The sequence below is a fragment of the Chiloscyllium plagiosum genome, unplaced genomic scaffold (genome assembly GCF_037043375.1).
Source record: "Chiloscyllium plagiosum isolate Xiang-an unplaced genomic scaffold, Cpla_swu_hap1 HiC_scaffold_11, whole genome shotgun sequence".
NCBI lineage: Eukaryota > Metazoa > Chordata > Chondrichthyes > Orectolobiformes > Hemiscylliidae > Chiloscyllium > Chiloscyllium plagiosum.
In genome coordinates, this window is record NW_028270149.1 from 30274154 (window position 1) to 30293936 (window position 19783).

The following is a 19783-nucleotide window of genomic DNA, read 5'->3' on the forward strand; positions in this document are numbered from 1 at the left end:
TTTATGTAAAGAACAATAAACTTACCATAGAAGTAGCGCAGTGGGGTTCTCCAGACTAATTTCTAGGATGGAGGAATTGTTCGACAAGAAGAGATTGAAGAAACTGGTACTGTGTCCTCCAGAGTTTTGAAGGATGAGAGGTGATTTTACTTAAACTTCCAAAATTCTTACAGATGTGACAGGGTGTGTATAGATAGGATGTTCTCCCTGGCTGATGAGGCTCGGTAATGGATAGGCCATTAATGACTGAGTTGAGGAGGAATTTCTTCACTCAGTGTGGTTAATCTATGGAATTTTCTGTCCCAGAAATCTTTGGAGGCTCAATTGCTCTTGTGGCGTTGAGGTAAATGCTCAGCCATGATGTAATTGATTGGTAGAACAGGATTGATGAGTTATATGATCTATTCTAATTCCTATGTTCCTACAATTCTGATTACTCCAGAATGGTTGAGGTTGAGATGATCTAGATAAAAATTGTTTTTGTGTTTTTTTGTTGGTAAGATTGACAGTGGCGCAAGATGGTTGTGTACTTATTTATTGTAATGAGGTATTCCTTAGGTAAAGGTTTATACTTGCAATTTGACTACTGTTCAGTGTCCCCTCATCGTAAATTGAGTTAGTTCAGTACAATATTGTTGAATTCCTTCAACCAGAATTGTTTTACAGTACCTCAAAAAATTGTAATTAAATGTGTATATTTATCACAGGACCCAAATCTAAATGCAAATTTTGTAAAAAGAATCTTCCAGAGCGGGTTTATTACAATATGACTGATAGAGTTGTGCATCAGTTCTGCAGCCCTAACTGTTGGACTAATTTTCAGGTAAATGTTTTTTTAAAAAAGTGTCTTTATTTTAATGTGGAGGCAAACAAAGTAATTTAGTTTCGTGAATGTTTTATTATACTATAATTTTGAAATTAGACAACTGATGCATGTGTGGAATAGCCTATTTTAAAATTTATGGTGTTGCTTTTCATCCTAATTTGCACTGATACAACAGATGTGTAAATTTATCATACATCTGTAGCAATTTTGTCTTTGTATATGTTCTTCACTGAGACAAAAAAGTCACACTGCAAGAGGCTGAATAAAGGGGGAATTTGAAGTATATGTGAACAGAAGAGTTTGAACACTACTGAATTAAATTGGTAATTTGTGGACTTCCACTAGAAAAATGTCACAAAAATGCTGGATGGTCATTTAAACACCATCTGATTCATTGGTATGCATCAAAGATGAGAGCAGAAACATTTGATTTGTTAGGGAGTGATGATCTGTGAGGGTAGACAAGAGAATGGAGTTAAGGTAATTGGATTAATTGTAGTTTTATTGAATGACTGTGCAAGCCTGAGGGACCAAAAGGCTTACTCCTGTTCCTAGTTTTTAATGTTCTTGTGAATCTTAACTCCATATGACTGTTTGCCTTTTCACGCTCTCTGGACAGCTTTAATGGCAAATAATGTATTTCATAAATACAGTCTTGCCCAGATAGCAATAAGAATAAAAATTGTATTTGAGGTTAGTGATATCTTATTACAAGTGAGTAGTGAGATTTCCCAGTTGGAGATCCAAAAGAAGCCACTCAACTTTTGCTCCAACTTGCAATGCAGCTGTTTGCACTTGTCTACAGTTAGAGATTTACACAGGATGTAGCATCAGCTTAAACTAGTAATGTTCCTTTCACTCTGGCTCAGGTAAATGATAGTCTAGACTTTGTGATTAAAAATATCTTTTGAGACCATGAATGTTTACTGTTGATAAATTGTAAATTGGAGAACAACGTTTGACTAGTTGTGCAGAGATAAATGCAAAAATCAAGAAAACATGCAATTGTTTTCCTGTTCTCCAAAAAACTTTGCTTTCATAATATCTCTTTGCGAAATTCAACGTTCAGATATTTTCTAGAGTCATAGAGATGTACAGCACGGAAACAGACCCTACTGTCCGACCCTTCTGTCCAACCCATCCATGCCAACCAGATATCCCAACCCAATCTAGCACCCAGCTCATATCTCTCCAAACCCATCCAAATGCCTTTTAAATGTTGCAATTGTACTAGCCCCACCACTTCCTCTAGCAGCTCATTCCATACACGTACCATGCTCTGCGTGAAAAAGTTGCCCCTTGGGCCTCTTTTATATAATTCCCCTCTCACCCTAAACCTATGCCGTCTAATTCTGGACCCCCCCCACCCCAGGGAAAATACTTGTCTATTTATTCAATCCATCCCCCTCATGATTTTATAAACCTCCATAAGGTCACCCCTCAGCTATTTGGCCCAACAAGTCCTCTGAAAAGTATCCCACCCACACCCGGATCCTTTCATAATGAGTACACATCAAACATGCCTGAAGCAATTCAAATTTGTGCAATCTAGTGTATGTAAAATTCTTGATAGTGTGGCAAGTCTTAATTACTGCTAAACGACCTTGGTGATGTTGAAGACTGCTTGTGGGCGGCACGGTGGCACAGTGGTTAGCACTGCTGCCTCACAGCGCCAGAGACCCGGGTTCAATTCCCGCCTCAGGCGACTGACTGTGTGGAGTTTGCAAGTTCTCCCCGTGTCTGCGTGGGTTTCCCCCGGGTGCTCCGGTTTCCTCCCACAGTCCAAAGATGTGCAGGGTCAGGTGAATTGGCCATACTAAATTGCCCGTAGTGTTAGGTAAGGGGTAAATGTAGGGGTATGGGGTGGGTTTCGCTTCGGCGGGTCGGAGTGGACTTGTTGGGCCGAAGGGCCTGTTTCCACACTGTAATCTAATCTAATCTAATCTTTTATAAGTGACCAGTATCAATTCCTTCTTCTGGGGGGACATTAATTTGAATCCAGCCATGTCAAATGGTGAAATTTGAATCCAATAAAAATCTGGAACAAAAAGCTAACCTAATGATGACCTTGTAACCACTGTCTACTGTCGTAAAAACCAATTTGGTTCACTAATTCCTTTAGGGAAATAAATCTGCCATGTTAACCTGGTCTGGCTCGCACCGCTCTCTAGACCCACAGCAAAGTCCTTGGCTCACTCCTAACTGTCCTACTAGTCTAGACAGCAATGCCAATATATCATAACTGGATTTTTAAGTTAAAAATGGATTTTTAATAAAGTTATTTTTATTTATTCAACCCTTTTATTTTTCTCATTCCATTTTCACATATCCTTTTGTTTTGTTTCTGTTCATGATTTGACATCGATTTAACTTTCAAAGTAGCACCTTTTGTCTCGGCTCTGCATATCTTAGTAAAGTTCGTTCTATCTGACTGGATAAGGAGGTAGCCATTTACTTAAATAGCAAATACTGAAAATGCATCTGCAGATGGGACAGCGTTTTAAGAGAGGAATGGAGTCGATATTTTAGGTGGTTGATCTTTCATTGGAGCTGAATCAGAGAACCACAGAAGTATTGCTATTCAGCCCATTGTGTCTACCTGAGCTCTCCAAGTGAACCACATGATTGAGTGCCAATCTCCTGCTTGTTTACTGTACCCTTGCATGTTGTCTGCATTTAAATAATCATCAAATGCCCTCTTGACTGCCTCAATATAATTTCCACCTATCACACTTAGTGCATTGTAGAACCGAATCACTAAACAAAAGTTCAATTTCTAATAACATTTTTGGAAATGTTTGTGAAACCCAATAAACCTGTACTGCTTGATACCATGGCAGAATCTTCAGTTTATTTATCTGAAGGGATACCATTCAGAGCTTTATTTGTTTTGTATTCATTGGAGTTTAAAAGAATGAGAAGCCACCATACTGAAGCATATTAGAGTCTTAAGGGGATTGACCAGGTAGATGCAGTGGAGTTGTTGCCCTTGAGGAAGAGGCTAGGACCAGAGGGCAGAATCTCAAAATAAGGGGTTGCCAAATTAGGGCAGAACTGAAGAGGAATCTTTTCTCTGAGAGTTGTGAATCTGTGCTGCACAGGGTGGTGGAGGCTGTGTCATTAATGATTTTTGTAAACTGATATTCAACCAATCAGGGATTGGAGATGGGGTTAAAGCAGGAATGTGATGTTGAAGATAACCAAATCAGCCATCGTCTCATTGATGAGGAATTGCATGCTATTTGTGGTTCACTTGAGTGCAGTTAGTAATTTTTAAAACTAAGTGTATTTTTATTGGGTTATTTTGTCCATTAAAATTCATAGAAACATGTCATTCTTGTTTGAGAGGGAATTCAGTTTTGTTTAAAACCACAATGCTTCAACTAAAGTTTGTATTATTAGGCATTTATTTCATAACATTTGAGTAATTATTTATATTTGCTTTATATTTCTGTTCACAACAGCAGTCCAGCCCTGAAGGTAGCATACAACTGAACTGCACATACTGCCACAATATTTTCACTGGGAAACCAGAAATACTGGACTGGCAGGTAAGGGCACTGTTAATCTGTTTGGGCACTCCATACTTGAAAGGTATGTTTTCATATTTAGATGGTAATAGCTCTTTCCATTCTGAATTGGGTAATTGTATTCTAATGGGCCAAGTTTTTCTTGCCATATATTCATTCAGAATGGAAAAGCTTCTAATTTGACAAAAGGGAAAGATTTAAATGAAATGGTCTGATGAGGAGAGCAAAAATGAAGTGGGTGGAGTGGTGGTCTGTGGTGGGTGGAGGGAACAGAATAGTTAGAAGGAGATGCAAATTCTTTAATGAGAAACCATTGCAATGTTACAAATTGGTATGCTTCAAAAGTGCTATGACAAATGTTCGGTTTGATTGGAAATATGGAATGCAAAGTTTGTCCTGAAGTACTGTTGCCATACAGTGACACTATTCTTGGTTCTCTCTCATTTGCCAGGTCTCCACTGATTTGTTTGCTTGTGATGTCCTGAAATCCTTTTATTCTAGCTAAGATAAAGTTCAGCAGTTTCTGGCTACCTTCCACATATTATTAAACCTAAAAAGAAAATCTTTTAAAATTTGCAGCAGCATTTAATGTCAATCAGCATTTGGATTTATTCTTGGGCTGCGTTTACAAACAATGCCAGAACTCGGTGGAGAATTACATTTTTCTGAGTATGAAAGCTGAGAGAATTGCACCTGGCTGTGCTAAAAATAAAGCATGTCTGTTGCATGAAAATTTGATCCAAGTTGAAAACAAATAACCACACCACAACAATTCTTTTATATAGAACTTCAGTTTGTAAGATCTGGGAAGATACAGCGACTGTTTATAAATCTCTTTGCAGTTTGTGCTTCCAGTCGTTTCTGTAAAAGTACAATATGACATTGTCTGGAAATTAGCCTTTTCTAAGGTGAAACCAGGGACTGGCTTTCCCAAGAAATTTGCAATCTAATTATAATTGTTGCTGTGTTTAAAATGTTATGTTACATTGATATTGGGTCATGGGTGTTATTCTCTTTCTCTACTCCCAGTACTGAACTTTGTTCAGCTGACGTAGTTTTGTTTTTTGTTGGTTGTACTGTAATTGCGAGTCTAACCTTAGAAAAATGAAGAAATTAAGGCAGTGGTAAATGATGTGTCAGATAAAGTACCAGGAGAAAAAAGGGAAACTTGCATTAATGTGCGAAAAGCCTTTTATAGCCTCAAGTGTTCTAAATTGCTCTGCAACTGTTATATTTTATCTGTTTTAGTTTCTGGGCTTCAAAAGTTAAGAGAAGCAGTGAATTTGCAACACTAAAAACCTCAAACAGCAGATAAAGGACCAAATAGTCTGCTTTGATTATGTTTGTTGAAGAATGGATGCTTTCATGTGCCTCAGATTGAGGGGAGTGTTATTGCCAATACCACCATGTAATTGGACAGTGCCTCAACTGAGCACCTGAAAGACAAATCTCTGAAATGACAGCAGTGTTTTGGTGTCACCCCAGACTGCCTCGTAAAGTCCAGGTGAAGCATGGACTTTGATCTGAGACAGAAGGATTACCACTGAACCAAACAATCTACATTGTATCCCTGGGGTGGAAAATGTATCACACCTAGATTCAGGGCACGGAAGCTCAGCAGTGTATTGTCAGCTCTGCTCCTTTCATTGTAACAATTGAGTTTGAGCATGCAGTATATTTACCTGGATTTGTCCACTGATTAAATGGAGATAGAATTGAATGGTTTGCTCTTTGGTTTAAAAGATTTTATCCTGAAAGAAAAGTAAAAAATTATTTTGAAAACTGGGGAAATACATACCTTTGAAATTCATGAGACATCTATTATTTCGTTGTTTGAACTGGAATTCACTTTTTCTTTTCTTTTTTCTTTAGGGCAGTGTTCGGCAGTTTTGTTGTAAGGTATGCTGTGAAGATTATAAAAGGCTGCATGGTGTTGTGTCCGTCTGTGAATATTGCAAGCAGGAGAAGATACTGCATGAGAAGATTAAGTTTTCAGGAGTAGAAAAAAATTTTTGTAGTGAAGGTATGACCTTAAACATGCACGGCACTCCCATGCAGATGAATAATTAATCAACTTTACCTGTATACTGTTGGTCATAATTTGGAGGTGCCTGTGTTGGACTGGGGTGGACCGAGTTAAAAATCACACAACACTGAGTTATAGTCCAACAGGTTTATTTGGAAGCACTAGCTTTCAGAGCACTGCCTCTTCATCTTGAAAGATTCCAATGTTATGTTGGAATATAACGTGGTGTTGTGTGATTTTTAACCTTATACGGGTAGGAAGGCTTCCAAACCAAAGATGGCAGTTCCATCTGCAGATTGCCTTCTTTTTACTTTCATTGTTGTTACTAAATGTCTCCCTTACCCTGCATTTTCAGTGACAATGATCATATTTGCTGTATGAATTCTATTTCCTAAACTAGGTAGTACAAGTTCTGGCACAGCCATGTGGAGCATTACAGTAATGTATTCTTGGTACAGTTACCCTCACATCATCTGCTACCAAGCACAACTTTTTTTTTAGTTTCGAGGGCTCATTTGAGATTTTCTTGAGGACGTTTTTTATTATTTGCTTGTTTTTCATCTCTCAACTCCTTTATTTGATACTATTTTTATAATATATTTTTATGGCATCAGGGGTATTTGCACCCACACACAAGCACTATTAGAAGAATTCATCTATTTCTTCAATAATCATTGTCATCAAACTTAAAACCACATGCGAAAGGAAAACTTAAATTTCCCACACCACACAGACAAGTTAGCAACAATTTTAAAATCTAACACACTGCTCTAGACAAAAGACATTTACATCAAACACACTTTCTACATACTGGTGAGGACACATCTAAATAGTTGCATGTTTGTCTCAACTTTGGAAATGCACCTCCAGTAATTAACAGCATGAGAAAAGGTTTGAAATGTATTTACACATTATCGATTTAAGATTAATTCTGAACAATTTTATTTAACAATCTACTTGACACATTGTTCATTATATTGCTGTGTTCACAACATTACTGCTGTTCCCCCCAATAGTAGTTCATGAACCTCTGCAGCCATAAGTTACAGATGAAACATTAATTTGCAAGGAATTCACTCGTGACGTCAATTTTTCTTGGTTTTGAGTTAGCTGAATGTTCCTTTATTGAAAAGTTGAAAATTACATACTCTAGTTCTCAGCCTTGCCACCTCTGGCTGGCTGTCCTGGTTCCCTGCACTTCCTACAGCCTCACCAGTGATGCTTCCTACTCCAAGGCATTCAGAAGCCTTGCTTACTGCCACACTCCCCTTCTTTCTGTTTCTCCAATCACAGGCTGCCTCTCTCCCACATTTGCTGATAGGACATTTTGCTATAAGCCTCTGATTGGAGATGCATCTCCATCTCACGTATAGCTGGTCCTCATGTCATGCAGTCTTTTGAACAATATTTCATTTTAATGTTGCTTGTTCTTTGGAGCTTGTTTTGATCACTCTTTGAATTGGCATTTTCACATTAGCATATTTGTATGCATTTTGAGTGTCCACTGTCATAATAAATCATTGTCCAGTACTGTACTGCGTGTATCTCAGATACTCATTTCTTTCTGCTCTGATCATAGTGAAGAAGTCATGCCCAGCCTTGATTCTTAGCTTTGGTTTGTTGAAGCCTTGTTTCCTAGTTTGTTCCACCTCAACCCCTCAAAGTTAATTCCACATGCAAACAACACAATATATTTGCCCCTCGTGTCTTTATTAAATATCTCTCTTCTCACCTTAAAATTGTGCCTCCTAGTCTTGAAATTCCCCACCCCAGAGAAAAGGCACCTATCTTTAACTGCTCATGATTTTTTAAACCTGTATACGGTCACTTCTCAACCTGCTACGCTCCAGAGAAAAAAGTCCCAGCCTTTAAATAACTTGCACTTTCCAGACCCGGCAGCATCCTGGTAAATCTCTTCAGAACTTTTTCAGGTTAATAATGTCTTTCCTATAACTGTATGACCAGAACTGGACACAGTACTCCAGATTCTGATAGCATGCCCATCACTTGCTAACCTGGTGTATTGCCAGTCACCTTAGCCTGGCCCAGGATTCTGTAAGATGATTCTCCAACAAGTTCCTATCTATGCACTTTGAGGGTTAGGAGGTGAAGATGGATGTAGAGATACATTGACTAGCAATATTGTCAAAATACCCAAAACTGGTGTGAAGCAACTTCCTCTTGCCTGAGATATTCATTTTCCAGGTCACTTTTTAAAAAAAATGCATTCTTGAGATGCAAGTGTTGTTGCTAGGCCAGCGTTTATTGCCAATTGTTAATTACCCAAAGGGCAGTTAAAAGTTGATCACGTTGATGTAGAGTCATGTAAAGGGTGCCAAGAGGGCTCAGCGGTTAGCACTGCTGCCTCACAACACTGGGGACCCGGGTTCAATTCCACTCCGGGGCGACTGTCTGCTTGGAGCCTGTACATTGTGTGGGTTTCCACTCTCAGACCAAAGATGCACACATCAGGTGGACTGGCCACGCCAAACTGCTCATAGTGACCAGAGATTTGCAGGCTATGTGGACCACCCTTGGGAAATGCAGGCCTACAGGAATAGGGTAGGGGTGTGGGTCTGGATGGGATGCTGTCCGGAGGGCTGGTTCGGACATGATGGACCAAATGGCCTACCTCTATACAGTAGTGATTCTATAAATCTGAAGAATTCTAAAGACCAGAACAGGTAAGGATCCCAGATTTCCTTCTCTAAAAAATTTTAATGAACCAGATAGGTTTTTCTGACAATTGCTTCACATTTACATTCAGATTATCAAATTCAAATTCCATCACCTGCCATTGTGAGATTCAAATCCCCAATACATTACTTGGGTCTTTAGATTAATAGTTTAGTGATAATAACACTAGGCTACCACTAATACCATTAGGATTTTTGATGCCCCTCTGACACTTGCCCGAGGAACATTCCCCATTCTGGGCTTCTCAGGTTATGCTATTTGTTATAAACTATAGCTTGCTTGCTGGGAAACTGCATCTGACGTTTGTTCTTCTCTCACTCAACACTTTCACAAGATGAATGATAAGTTATTCGGAGAAATTGAAGTAATGCTGACCTTTACTGCACTGTAGGTGAGTCCAGGAAAAGCATGTTATTAGACTGAGACACCCAGCCAAGTGCAACATTCTCTGTGACTGCAAAGTGTGAAGTGAGTTCGAGCTTGATGTCATGTCATGTGGTTGCACTTGTGGAATGATATCAACTCCCCATCATTTAAAGTGCCATTATTACGCACTATGTGTCACTGTCTCACTAGCTGCTCATTAACTAAACTAGATACACTCTGGATTTTGTCAGCAGAATAAAGTTCTTTCTACACTCTACCTACCAAACATTCCCCAGGATAGGCACAGGACAAGAACAGATTCAGAGCAAAGGGGTAACATTTAACAGACACTTGGATAAGTACATGAACAGGAAATGTTTGGAGGAACATGGGCCAGGAGCAGGCAGCTGGGGTTAGTTTCATTTGGGATGTTCGGCATGGACTGGTTGGACCGAAGGGTCTGTTTCCATGCTGTATGTCTCTGAGTCACTCGATGAGAACCCCCTTCCTGGCTGCACTCCTACATTCCCTCCTGACTTCAAACTGAGGGCCTGGCTACCATCTAGTGGCAGAAGTTAGTCAGTGCAGTTTATTCTGAGACATTAGCTTTTCTAGTTGGAGCCTGGAACCTGTACAGTACTGTGGAATGTTACTTCCCACTCAGTTTGGTTTATTTTTAGTTCTTTATTTGCAGTGATGGAATTTAGCAATTTAAAATACAGGTAGTAAAGTAATTCAACAGATATATTGTTTCATCTTTTTCTCTTGACTAAGAAATGCTCTGCAGAACCTAATTCAATTTTCACTAAAAGTCATAACTTTTAGAACAACCCCACCTTTAAATTTTTAATGTTCCACATACAGAGGTAATGGTTCTCTTAGTGAGTTTTGAGAAGATTTGGAGCTTAGGTTGAGGTTCCTGATGTAGGTTTGCTCGATGAGCTGGCAAGTTAATTTCCAGATGTTTTGTCACCCTACTAGGTAGCATCTTCAGTGGGCCTCTGAATGATTCCTGCTTTCTACTTGTACATTTGGGTTGGTGATGTAATTTGCTGTTTTTCTCCTCAGGCAGTGGTAGATGGGGTCTAACTTGATGTGTTTGAAGTCGAAGTGGTGTCCTTCCTCATCCGTTTGTAAGGATACTAGTGAGAGAGGGTCATGTCTTTTTGTGGCTAGTTAGTGTTCATGTATCCTGGTGGCCAGTTTTCTGCCTGTTTATCCAATGTCGTGTTTGTTACAGTTCTTGCACGGTATTTTGTAAATGACATTGGTTTTGCTTGTTGTCAGTGTAGGGTCTTTCAAGTTCATTTGCTGCTGTTTCAGTGTGTTGGTGGATTTCTGGGCTCCCATGATCCCAAGGGGGTGGCGTAGTCTGGCAATTATTTCTGAGATGTCTTTGATGTAGGGCAGAGTGGCTAAGGTTTCTGGATGTGTTTTGTCCAGAAATTGGCGGACTGTGTTCATTGGGACCCATTCTTTTTCTATACATGGTATAGGTGATTTTCCTGTGCTCTGCGTCGTTCCTCTGTGCTGCAGTATGTTGGCTTATTGAAATAATGTTTTGAAAGAATGGGTACCCAATGAACTCAGTCCGCCGATTTCTTAGCTACAAACCCAAACAAGCAGACAAAATATGTCCAGGAACCCTGGCCACTCTCCCCTACATCAAAGACATCTCAGAAATGACTGCCAGACTACTCAATCCCCTTGGCACCATGGTAGCCCACAAACCCACCGTCATACTAAAACAGTAGTTAATGAACTTGAAAGACCCTATACAGACAACAAGCAAAACTCATGTCATTTACAAAATACCATGCAAGAACTGTAATAAACACTACATTGGACAAAAGGCAGAAAACTAGCCACCAGGATACATGAACATTAGCTAGCCACAAAACAACATGACCCCCTCTCACTAGTATCCTTGCATACAGATAAGGAAGAGCACCACTTCAACTGGGGCAACACATTCATCTTAGGACAAGCCAAACAGAGACATGCACAAGAACTCCCAGAAGCATAGCATTCCATTCGGAACACTCTAAACGAATACATCGAGTTAGACCCCATCTACCACTGCCTGAGAAAAAGAACAGGAAATGGCATCACCAGCCCAAACATATAAATAGAAAGCAGGGATCATCAGCAGTACTTCACCCACAGGCCAACTGAAGATATTACCAAGTATGGTGGCGAAACATCTGGAAATGAACCTTCTAGCTCAGCGAGCAAACCTACATCCACTAATTGTTCTCTGGTTGTCCCATGACTGAATTTTCCAGGTATTTTGGGGATTCTCTGGGGAAAATTTGCCCACAGCCCTCATGCATCTTGAGCACACTCTGCTTCTGTTCTTGGAAGGCAAGCACAACTAACAGGGTTGAACACCACTTCAAATCCTTGCCTTCTGTACAAATGTGAAGACTTATTAATTTCTTTATTTTCAAGATGAAGGGAATCCACGTAGGTGTTGCCAACTCAAACTTCTCTTCTGACTGTTCCGCCCTCTGTTTCGGATCTCTCATCACTTGCCTGTTGTTCCATAAACAGTTTGCATCCTTCCCTTATCCAATTCTTAACCACATGATGGCTGTCATAACACCTGTAAATTAGAATTGTCCTTCCAGCAACTCATCTGCAGGCTCCTGTCAATCACATAACGTGATGTTACTACTTAGTTCTGTCCCACTCGCTGAAAAACTAATATTGTAATAAAAACTCATTCAGTTTTTGTTGTGTGAGGGTTATTGCGCTGCCCTGATCTATGTCTGTAATGCTACCGTCTGACTTCCATCGTGATGCATCAACCTTATTGGTTTTCGAAAAGTGTTTTGACATTAATGAAGAAACTGTTTTCCACTACGTCTCAATCCCAAAGGCTCTGCTCAACTATTCAGCTCCTCCAAGCTGCTTTTTGCTTGATCCTGTGCTCTCACTGTTTGAAAGACAGGATTTTTTTTGCGCTGTAATTCCTGGCTAGAAAAGCATCAGAAATGGTTGAACATCCACACTCCCCTCATACTGCATTTGGTCCTTATAAATTTCTGTTTAGTGACAGGAGTCTGAATGTTGTTCAGAATATACAGAGTGAAAGTTAGATGTTTAATCTATGCATCTAGCTTGCCTAAATTAGGTTTTAAATCCATTCAGTACTTTGCGTTTATTGTATTAGATAGACATTGGAATGGAGGATAAACCCCTCTCTCAGCTTATGTTAAGATTTGTGCAAGGACTTTCTGCATATCCTGGGTAGCTCACTTTGAATATAATCAGACTTGAAATCACACTGGTCATAGTTTTGATTCCCACATTGGATAATTAATTTTTTGTGAAGTATGTTTTGATTGAGTTGGGAAGCAAGGGAAGTGATTGCTGGGCCTCTTGCTGAGATATTTGTATCATCGATAGTCACAGGTGAGGTACCGGAAAACTGGAGGTTGGCTAATGTGGTGCCACTGTTGAAGAAAGATGGTAAGGACAAGCCAGGGAATTATAAACCAGTGAGCCTGGCAAGTTGTTGGAGGGAATCCTGAAGGACAGGATGTATATGTATTTGGAAAGGCAGGGACTGATTCGGGATAGTCAACATGGCTTTGCGCATAGGAAATTATGTCTCACAAGCTTGTTTGGGTTTGTTGCTGAGAAATCGGCGGACTGTGTTCATTGAGACCCATTCTTTTTCAATACTTCGGTGATTTTCCTCTGCACTGCGTAGTTCCTCTGTGCTGCAGTATGAGGACAGAGCAGTAGATATAATCTATATGGACTTTAGTAAGGCGTTTGACAAGGTTCCCCATGGGAGACTGATTAGCAAGGTTAGATCTCATGGAATACAGGGAGAACGAGCCATTTGGATACGGAACTGGCTCAAAGGTTGAAGACAGAGGGTGGTGGTAGAGGGTTGTTTTCAGACTGGAGGGTTGTTTTCAGACTGGAGGCCTGTGACCAGTGGAGTGCCACAAGGATCGGTGCTGCGTCCACTGCTTTTTGTCATTTATGTAAATGATTTGGATGTGAGCATAAGAGGTATAATTAGTAAGTTTGCAGATGACCCCAAAATTGGAGGTGTAGTGGACAGCGAAGCAGGTTACCTCCGATTACAATGGGATCTTGATCAGATGGGCCAATGGGCTAAGAAGTGGCAGATGGAGTTTAATTGAGATAAATGCAAAGTGCTGCATTTTGGGAAGGTAAATCTTAACAGGACTTATACGCTTAATGGTAAGGTCCTAGGGAGTGTTGCTAAACAAAGAGACCTTGGAGTGCAAGTTCATAGCTCCTTGAAAGTGGAGTCGCAGGTAGATAGGATAGTGAAGAAGGCGTTTTGTATGCTTTCCTTTATTGGTCAGAGTATTGAGTACAGGAGTTGGGAGGCCATGTTGCGGCTATACAGGACATTGGTTACACCACTTTTGGAATATTGTGTGTAATTCTGGTCTCCTTCCTATCGGAAAGATGTGAAACTTGAAAGGGTTCAGAAAAGAATTTCAAGGCTGTTGCCAGGGTTGTAGGATTTGAGCTATAAGGCGAGGTTGAACTGGCTGGAGCTGTTTTCCCTGGAGCGTCCGAGGCTGAGGGATGACATTCTAGAGGTTTGCAAAATTATGAGGGGAATGGATAGGATAAATAGACAAAGCCTTTGCCCTGGATTGGGGGAGTCCAGAACTAGAGGGCATAGGTTTAGGGAGAGAGGGGAAAGATATAAAAGGGACCTAAGGGGCAACTTTTTCACGCAGAGGGTGATATGTGTATGGAGTGAGCCGCCAGAGGAAGTGGTGGAGGCTAGTACAATTGTAACATCTAAAAGGCACCAGGATGTGTATATGAATAGGAAGAGTTTGGAGGGATATGAGCCAGGTGCCTGCACGTGGGACTAGATTGGGTTGGGATATCTGGTCAGCATGGATGGGTTGGACTGAAGGGTCTGTTTCTGTGCTGCACATCTTTATGACTATATAAATTAATGTCTTCCTGATGTTTTAAAAATGCCATTGAATGTGAGAATCTCATTTACTGACATTTCATAATTTTACATTTTAATTTACTGTAATCGGAAACAGATTAAAAAGGGAACAGTCACTGAAAGCATTAACTAGACACGAGAACCGCGCAGACCTAAATGTGAACTTTGTTGTTCATCTGTATAAAACAAACTTGTTTGTTGTAACATAGAGATGGTTACTCTGACATAGAGAGTGCAACTGAATATGTGCAGAAAGTGGTGCACTGAGAGTTGCAGCACAACTGAATGGTTTTTATTGTTCACATTTGTGTAGTCTCGTGTTTCGTGTGTCTCGAGGAATTATACCTTGATATGTTTGCCTGATTGGTGTCAGTACTTTACAACTGAGTATCAAATGACCAAACCTGGTGTTTGTGGTCCCTCCTGAGATATGTTCCTTTCCTGTTAATGGCTGACTTCATTCCCATCTCTTGCTATTTGTTCAGACCGTGTCAAGCCATGTAACTGCCTGATTTCCAATTTTTAACCTGTTAAAAACCAAGATATCAGTTTATTTCACCCACTACATTGCTTACATCATAGAAAAATGCTGCACCAAGCATTTAGTCCATTATACCTGTGCTAGCATTTTCCAATTTGTCTCATTCCCTTGCTGTTTCTAAATAGCCCTGAAATATTTTCCATTTCAAATAATCATCGAATTGCCACTGAAGAAATTGTTATCTCGTCTGTTTGTACTATCCTTCCACTTGTGCCTCACAGATATTATTCATTATGTTTAAAAATTCTTAATATAGCCTTTCATTGCTGGAACCCTTAACTGTGTTTTTAAATCTGATTTCACTGAGGTCCTTTGCACTCTTTCCTATTCTCCATCTGATCCAAAACTTGACAATGTTTTCCAGTTGAGTTCTGGAGAAGGGCCACGAGACCCAACATTTTAACTCTTGCTTACTCTCTGCAGATGCTGCAAGACCTGAGTTTTTCCAGCAATTTTTGTTTTCATTTGTAATTTCCAGCGTCCGCAGTTCTTTGCTTTATTTTTTGTTTAGTAAGTCCCAGTCACCTGTCATTCTCGTCCTTGCAGATTTGTGTTGACTTCAAGACCCCTCACCATTGAACCTAAGTTCTCATCCTTGCCTTCAACCCTGCCTGTGACTTTGTGCACGTATTATAGATAAGATAGGAGCACTGACAGGTGAAACTAGAACTAATGGGCATAGACTCAAAATAAGGGGGAGCAGATTTAGGACTGAGTTGAGGAAGAGCTACTTCACCCAACAGGTTGTGAATTTATGGAATTCCTTGCCCAGTGAAGCAGTTGAAGCTACCTTGTTGAATGTTTCTAAGGCAAGGATAGATTTTTGAACAGTAAAGGAATCAAGGGTTATGGTGAGCAGATGGGTAAATGGAACTATTAAAGGGTGGGGCAGGCTTGGAGAGCCAGATAGCCTACTCCTGCTCCTATTTCTTATGTTTTTTTTGTTTTTCATGCATTGATGATGTACCTTTAGTTGCATTCGTCCCACTGTGAAGCTCTCTTGTCAAATATTTACTTTTGTCTTTCTGGAAAATAATTACTGTCTTGCACCTTTTTTATATGTTTTTTTTTCTTGAGACTTATATGGTCATAGCCCTAGTTATTCCGTTTCAGAAAAATATACATTAGTACAGGTTTATCTGGTTCAGAAGTGACCTTACCAGCTGAGCATGCAATATCAATTCCATTTTTTAATTCCCTCAAGAGGACAGCACCCAGGTTAATCTATGACATTAAGTCAAACTTGGCTAGGTAGACTAAGGTTTTCTTGATCCCTAGTCCCTCTGTTTTCTGCTCATCACATTTTTAAAAAAAAATAAAAATGTTGTCAACTTGCAGTTCTGAAGTCTATGGTGAGTGAATGTTGGCCAATTTGTCAACTGGAGAGCAAGAGGAGCAAGCATTGGTGTTCCAGTGTGTGTGGGGATAAATTCACCATCAGTGATCTTTTTTTTTAAGAAAAGTTGCTGGAAAAAATCAGCAGGTCTGGCAGCTTCTGTGAAGCAAAATTGGAGTTAATGTTTCTGATCCAGTGACACTTCCTCAGAACTGAATCTTTTCTTCATTCAATATCTGCATATTATTCTTTACTCAGTACAGGTCACGAGCTGTCTGAAGCTTTTGCTCACTCCACTTGGCTAATTCAGAGTGGAAGCAAATTTTTGCATCTCTGATGCTTCTCTGGATGATATCAGTTAATTCTGCAGAAGTGAAGGCTGCGAACATGCTCGTTTCCATGACTTTGTTGTACATTAGTTTAATCAATTTGGGAGCATTCCCATATGCACACCTAGTTTAAATGCCGTAAAATAAGAGATCAGGTTTTGTTCCAGTATTCCAGTGTGTTTAGATATTGTGATTTTCCTGAATTAAAGGAGAATTTATTACAACTGAAATGTAAATGAACCACTCTGGTTAACATGATATTTACTTCTCATCTTAGTCTTAGAGTCAGCAGTGTTGTTTTTTGAAGCAATTGTAACTGGAACACTAAAGGAAGGCATAACAATGCATTATGTGAAATAATTTAAGTTGAATCTATGCATTGAAGTATTGTGCCTTTGTTTAAAGAAGATTATTGTCATGTCTAAATTGTCTATTCATCAGCATTCTTTACAACCACAGTGTACAAATATTTTTTATTAGCTTTGGAAGTGCCATCTGATGTTTAAAGTAGGGAGTGTTGTACATTGATTTCTTGTGTTTCTTTTTATAATGACCCTTGTTTGATCATATTTGGCACTGACTATTCATGTCTATGCATTAAAATATGAATGGTTGTTACCTGGTTTTTAACATGAAGTATTTCCTGGCCAATACTCTAGTTCTCTGTCGTAAATGCTTGGCAATTTGATAAATGGAGGCAAGCTTACAAAGTAGAAATCTTTTGTTCACACAATTGGAAGTAATTTTCATTCCAACAGAATGTTCTCTTGTTTGCAGAGTGCTCTGGAGATGTTACTGATGTTTATGCTCTTTTACCACTGACCTTGTGTGACCCATCAGTTGACTAGGCTCACTTCCTTCCCAATCCTGCATTTTCCACTTGTTGATGCCCCAGTTGACATTTCTGTGTGGTGCTGTTTGGGAACAGGCAATCTATCTGTGTGTGAGAATGGTGGAAATTCCAAGGACAATCAATTAGGGAGAAGATCATTTGTGAAAAAAGAGTTATCCTTATAAAAACTAGGCGATTGGTTTCTTCGGTGCCTTTGGCTGTAATTGATTTGCTGCATTATTCTTGACATACTTTAATTTTCTTTCTTCGTGTGCATTGTCTGCAGGTTGTGTGCTTCTTTATAAGCAGGACTTTACCAAAAACCTGGGCTTGTGCTGCATCACGTGTGCTTACTGTTCCCAGACCTGTCAGAGGGCAGTGACCAAAGAGCTGGATGGAAATACATGGGATTTCTGTGGGGAGGAATGCAAAAGCAAATACCTACTGTGGTACTTCAAGGTCAGTAGGAAAAGTTGCATATCATTAGTTTTCTGGCTCTTGCATTCACCCTCACATTTTTTTTTCCTCCTTTTCTTTCACCTCTGGTTGAAAGAACTTCAAGGCTTTTCATCTGTAGATTAGAAACCTGTGATTCACTGAGTGTATGGATTGTTATGGGAGATTTTTTTATTTCCACCCCAAGGGTGTTGTCAAAATGAAATGCTCACAAGACTGCCCTGGGGGGGGGGAAGGTAAACTTATTGTAGATTGAATGTGGCACCTTCTTGTTTTGTGCAGCTTGTACTATACCAGGCAATATTCAGTGGAAATGATAAGGTATGAGGTTTAAAAAATGAATATCCTATCGAGCACTTTGAATAAAAATAATTTCAGATCTGCATTAGATTGAGAATTTGCCTGTGTTGTTCTAATCTTTGGTTATTTCCACTCTTTTGTTCGTTGAAAATCTCATTATATCTATCCAATCACTCAAGTTACTGCAGCACAATTTTCTGAGTGATTCATAAAGCTATGATAGCTGTATGAATTTTTCACTGTGGAACAAGGTGTTGAAGTTTTTTTTGTAGCTAATGAATGTGAGACTGTTTCTCTTTGCCACAATTTTTGATATTAATTTTAAGTTCCCTTTCCATCCAATGTCCTTGACATACACGGTTATGGAGAATGAACAGTTAAAAGGAAAACTAAATTGCTTTTATAACAAAAGCCAATTTAATAATGCAAAAAGGAACAAGTTCAGATAACCTAAAAGAAAGACTGGCAGATTTGGATACAGACACTGGGATTTTTGGGTATGTCCTAAATGTAATTCCAGGAATAGCTAAGAAATTGGACATGGAAAATAATGCCGACTGCAGAAACTCAGCAAATGTGGTATGTTTCAAGTCCAGTATGATGACTTCAAAACTTCTTCATATTACTCTCAAACATTAACTCTGTTTCTCTCTTCACAGATGCTGTCAGACCTGCTGAGTTTCTTCTGCACTTCTGTTTCAATCTCAGGTTTTCAACATCTGCACTGTTTTGCTTTTGTGAAAGGGTTTGGAGAAGCATGCTGAGATGAAATTACAGATGCTGAACTACAGCATCAAGCATAGCTTAGAAAATCTAAGCAAAATATTAGCAAGGCTAGCTAGCAAGATAATCCGTGATCTTGTAAACAGATCCCTATAGTAGATGTTAAACTGGTCATTTGGCTTTCAGAGTGATGGAAGAAATGAAAGGTTATTAGTGCAGGAGTTGAAACACTGATTGGATTGATGAAGGTATTGAAATAATAGCAAAAAGAGAAGTGAAAGAAGACAGGAGCGTGAGAGTAATTCGTAATGTGTATTTGACGTGTGGTCACCTGAGGTCAGGTTGTTCTCAAAGCTATGTATGGTGCGTGTCTTGTATTTAATATGAGACCTAGATTTGAGTATGAAAAATCTTCGAGGAGAAAGTGAGGACTGCAGATGCTGGAGATCAGAGCTGAAAATGTGTTGCTGGAAAAGCGCAGCAAGTCAGGAATCCTAAAGAAGGGCTCATGCCCGAAACGTCGATTCTCCTGCTCCTTGGATGCTGCCTGACCTTCCGCGCTTTTCCAGTAACACATTTTCAGCTCTAGACTTAAGTATGTCAGTGTCAAAAGATAGAGAAGTTACAATATTTGAGAACTTAGTTAATTTGCTTGGAGGTCTCCAGAAAAAAAATTCACACAGAATAAGCTTACTTTTCAAAGAAGGATAAGAGAAAATGTATATTTAACTGTAAAACTCTGAACAGAGTAAATGAGTGCAGAGAATTGTCAGTACATGTATATGAACCATTAGAAAGGTGAGTAGTTTTAATTTTTTTTATTTTAAAAGTGAAGAATCATGCATTTTAGAAGTA

At 39.4% G+C, this 19783-nt stretch overlaps 1 protein-coding gene across 4 annotated transcripts in view; it reads left to right on the forward strand.

Moving 5' to 3' along the window:
• Positions 1-19783, forward strand: part of LOC122557335 (zinc finger MYM-type protein 3-like) — a 152119-nt gene that overhangs the window by 78941 nt on the left and 53395 nt on the right. For 3 of the 4 annotated variants that reach the window (XM_087991949.1, XM_087991948.1, XM_043704936.2), the window contains exons 9-12: positions 708-823; positions 4291-4377; positions 6229-6379; positions 17736-17908. In XM_087991949.1, the coding sequence (XP_087848075.1) occupies positions 708-823; positions 4291-4377; positions 6229-6379; positions 17736-17908 (527 nt within the window). The remainder of the gene's footprint in view (positions 1-707; positions 824-4290; positions 4378-6228; positions 6380-17735; positions 17909-19783) is intronic. The other variant, XM_043704937.2, reaches the window with a different exon arrangement.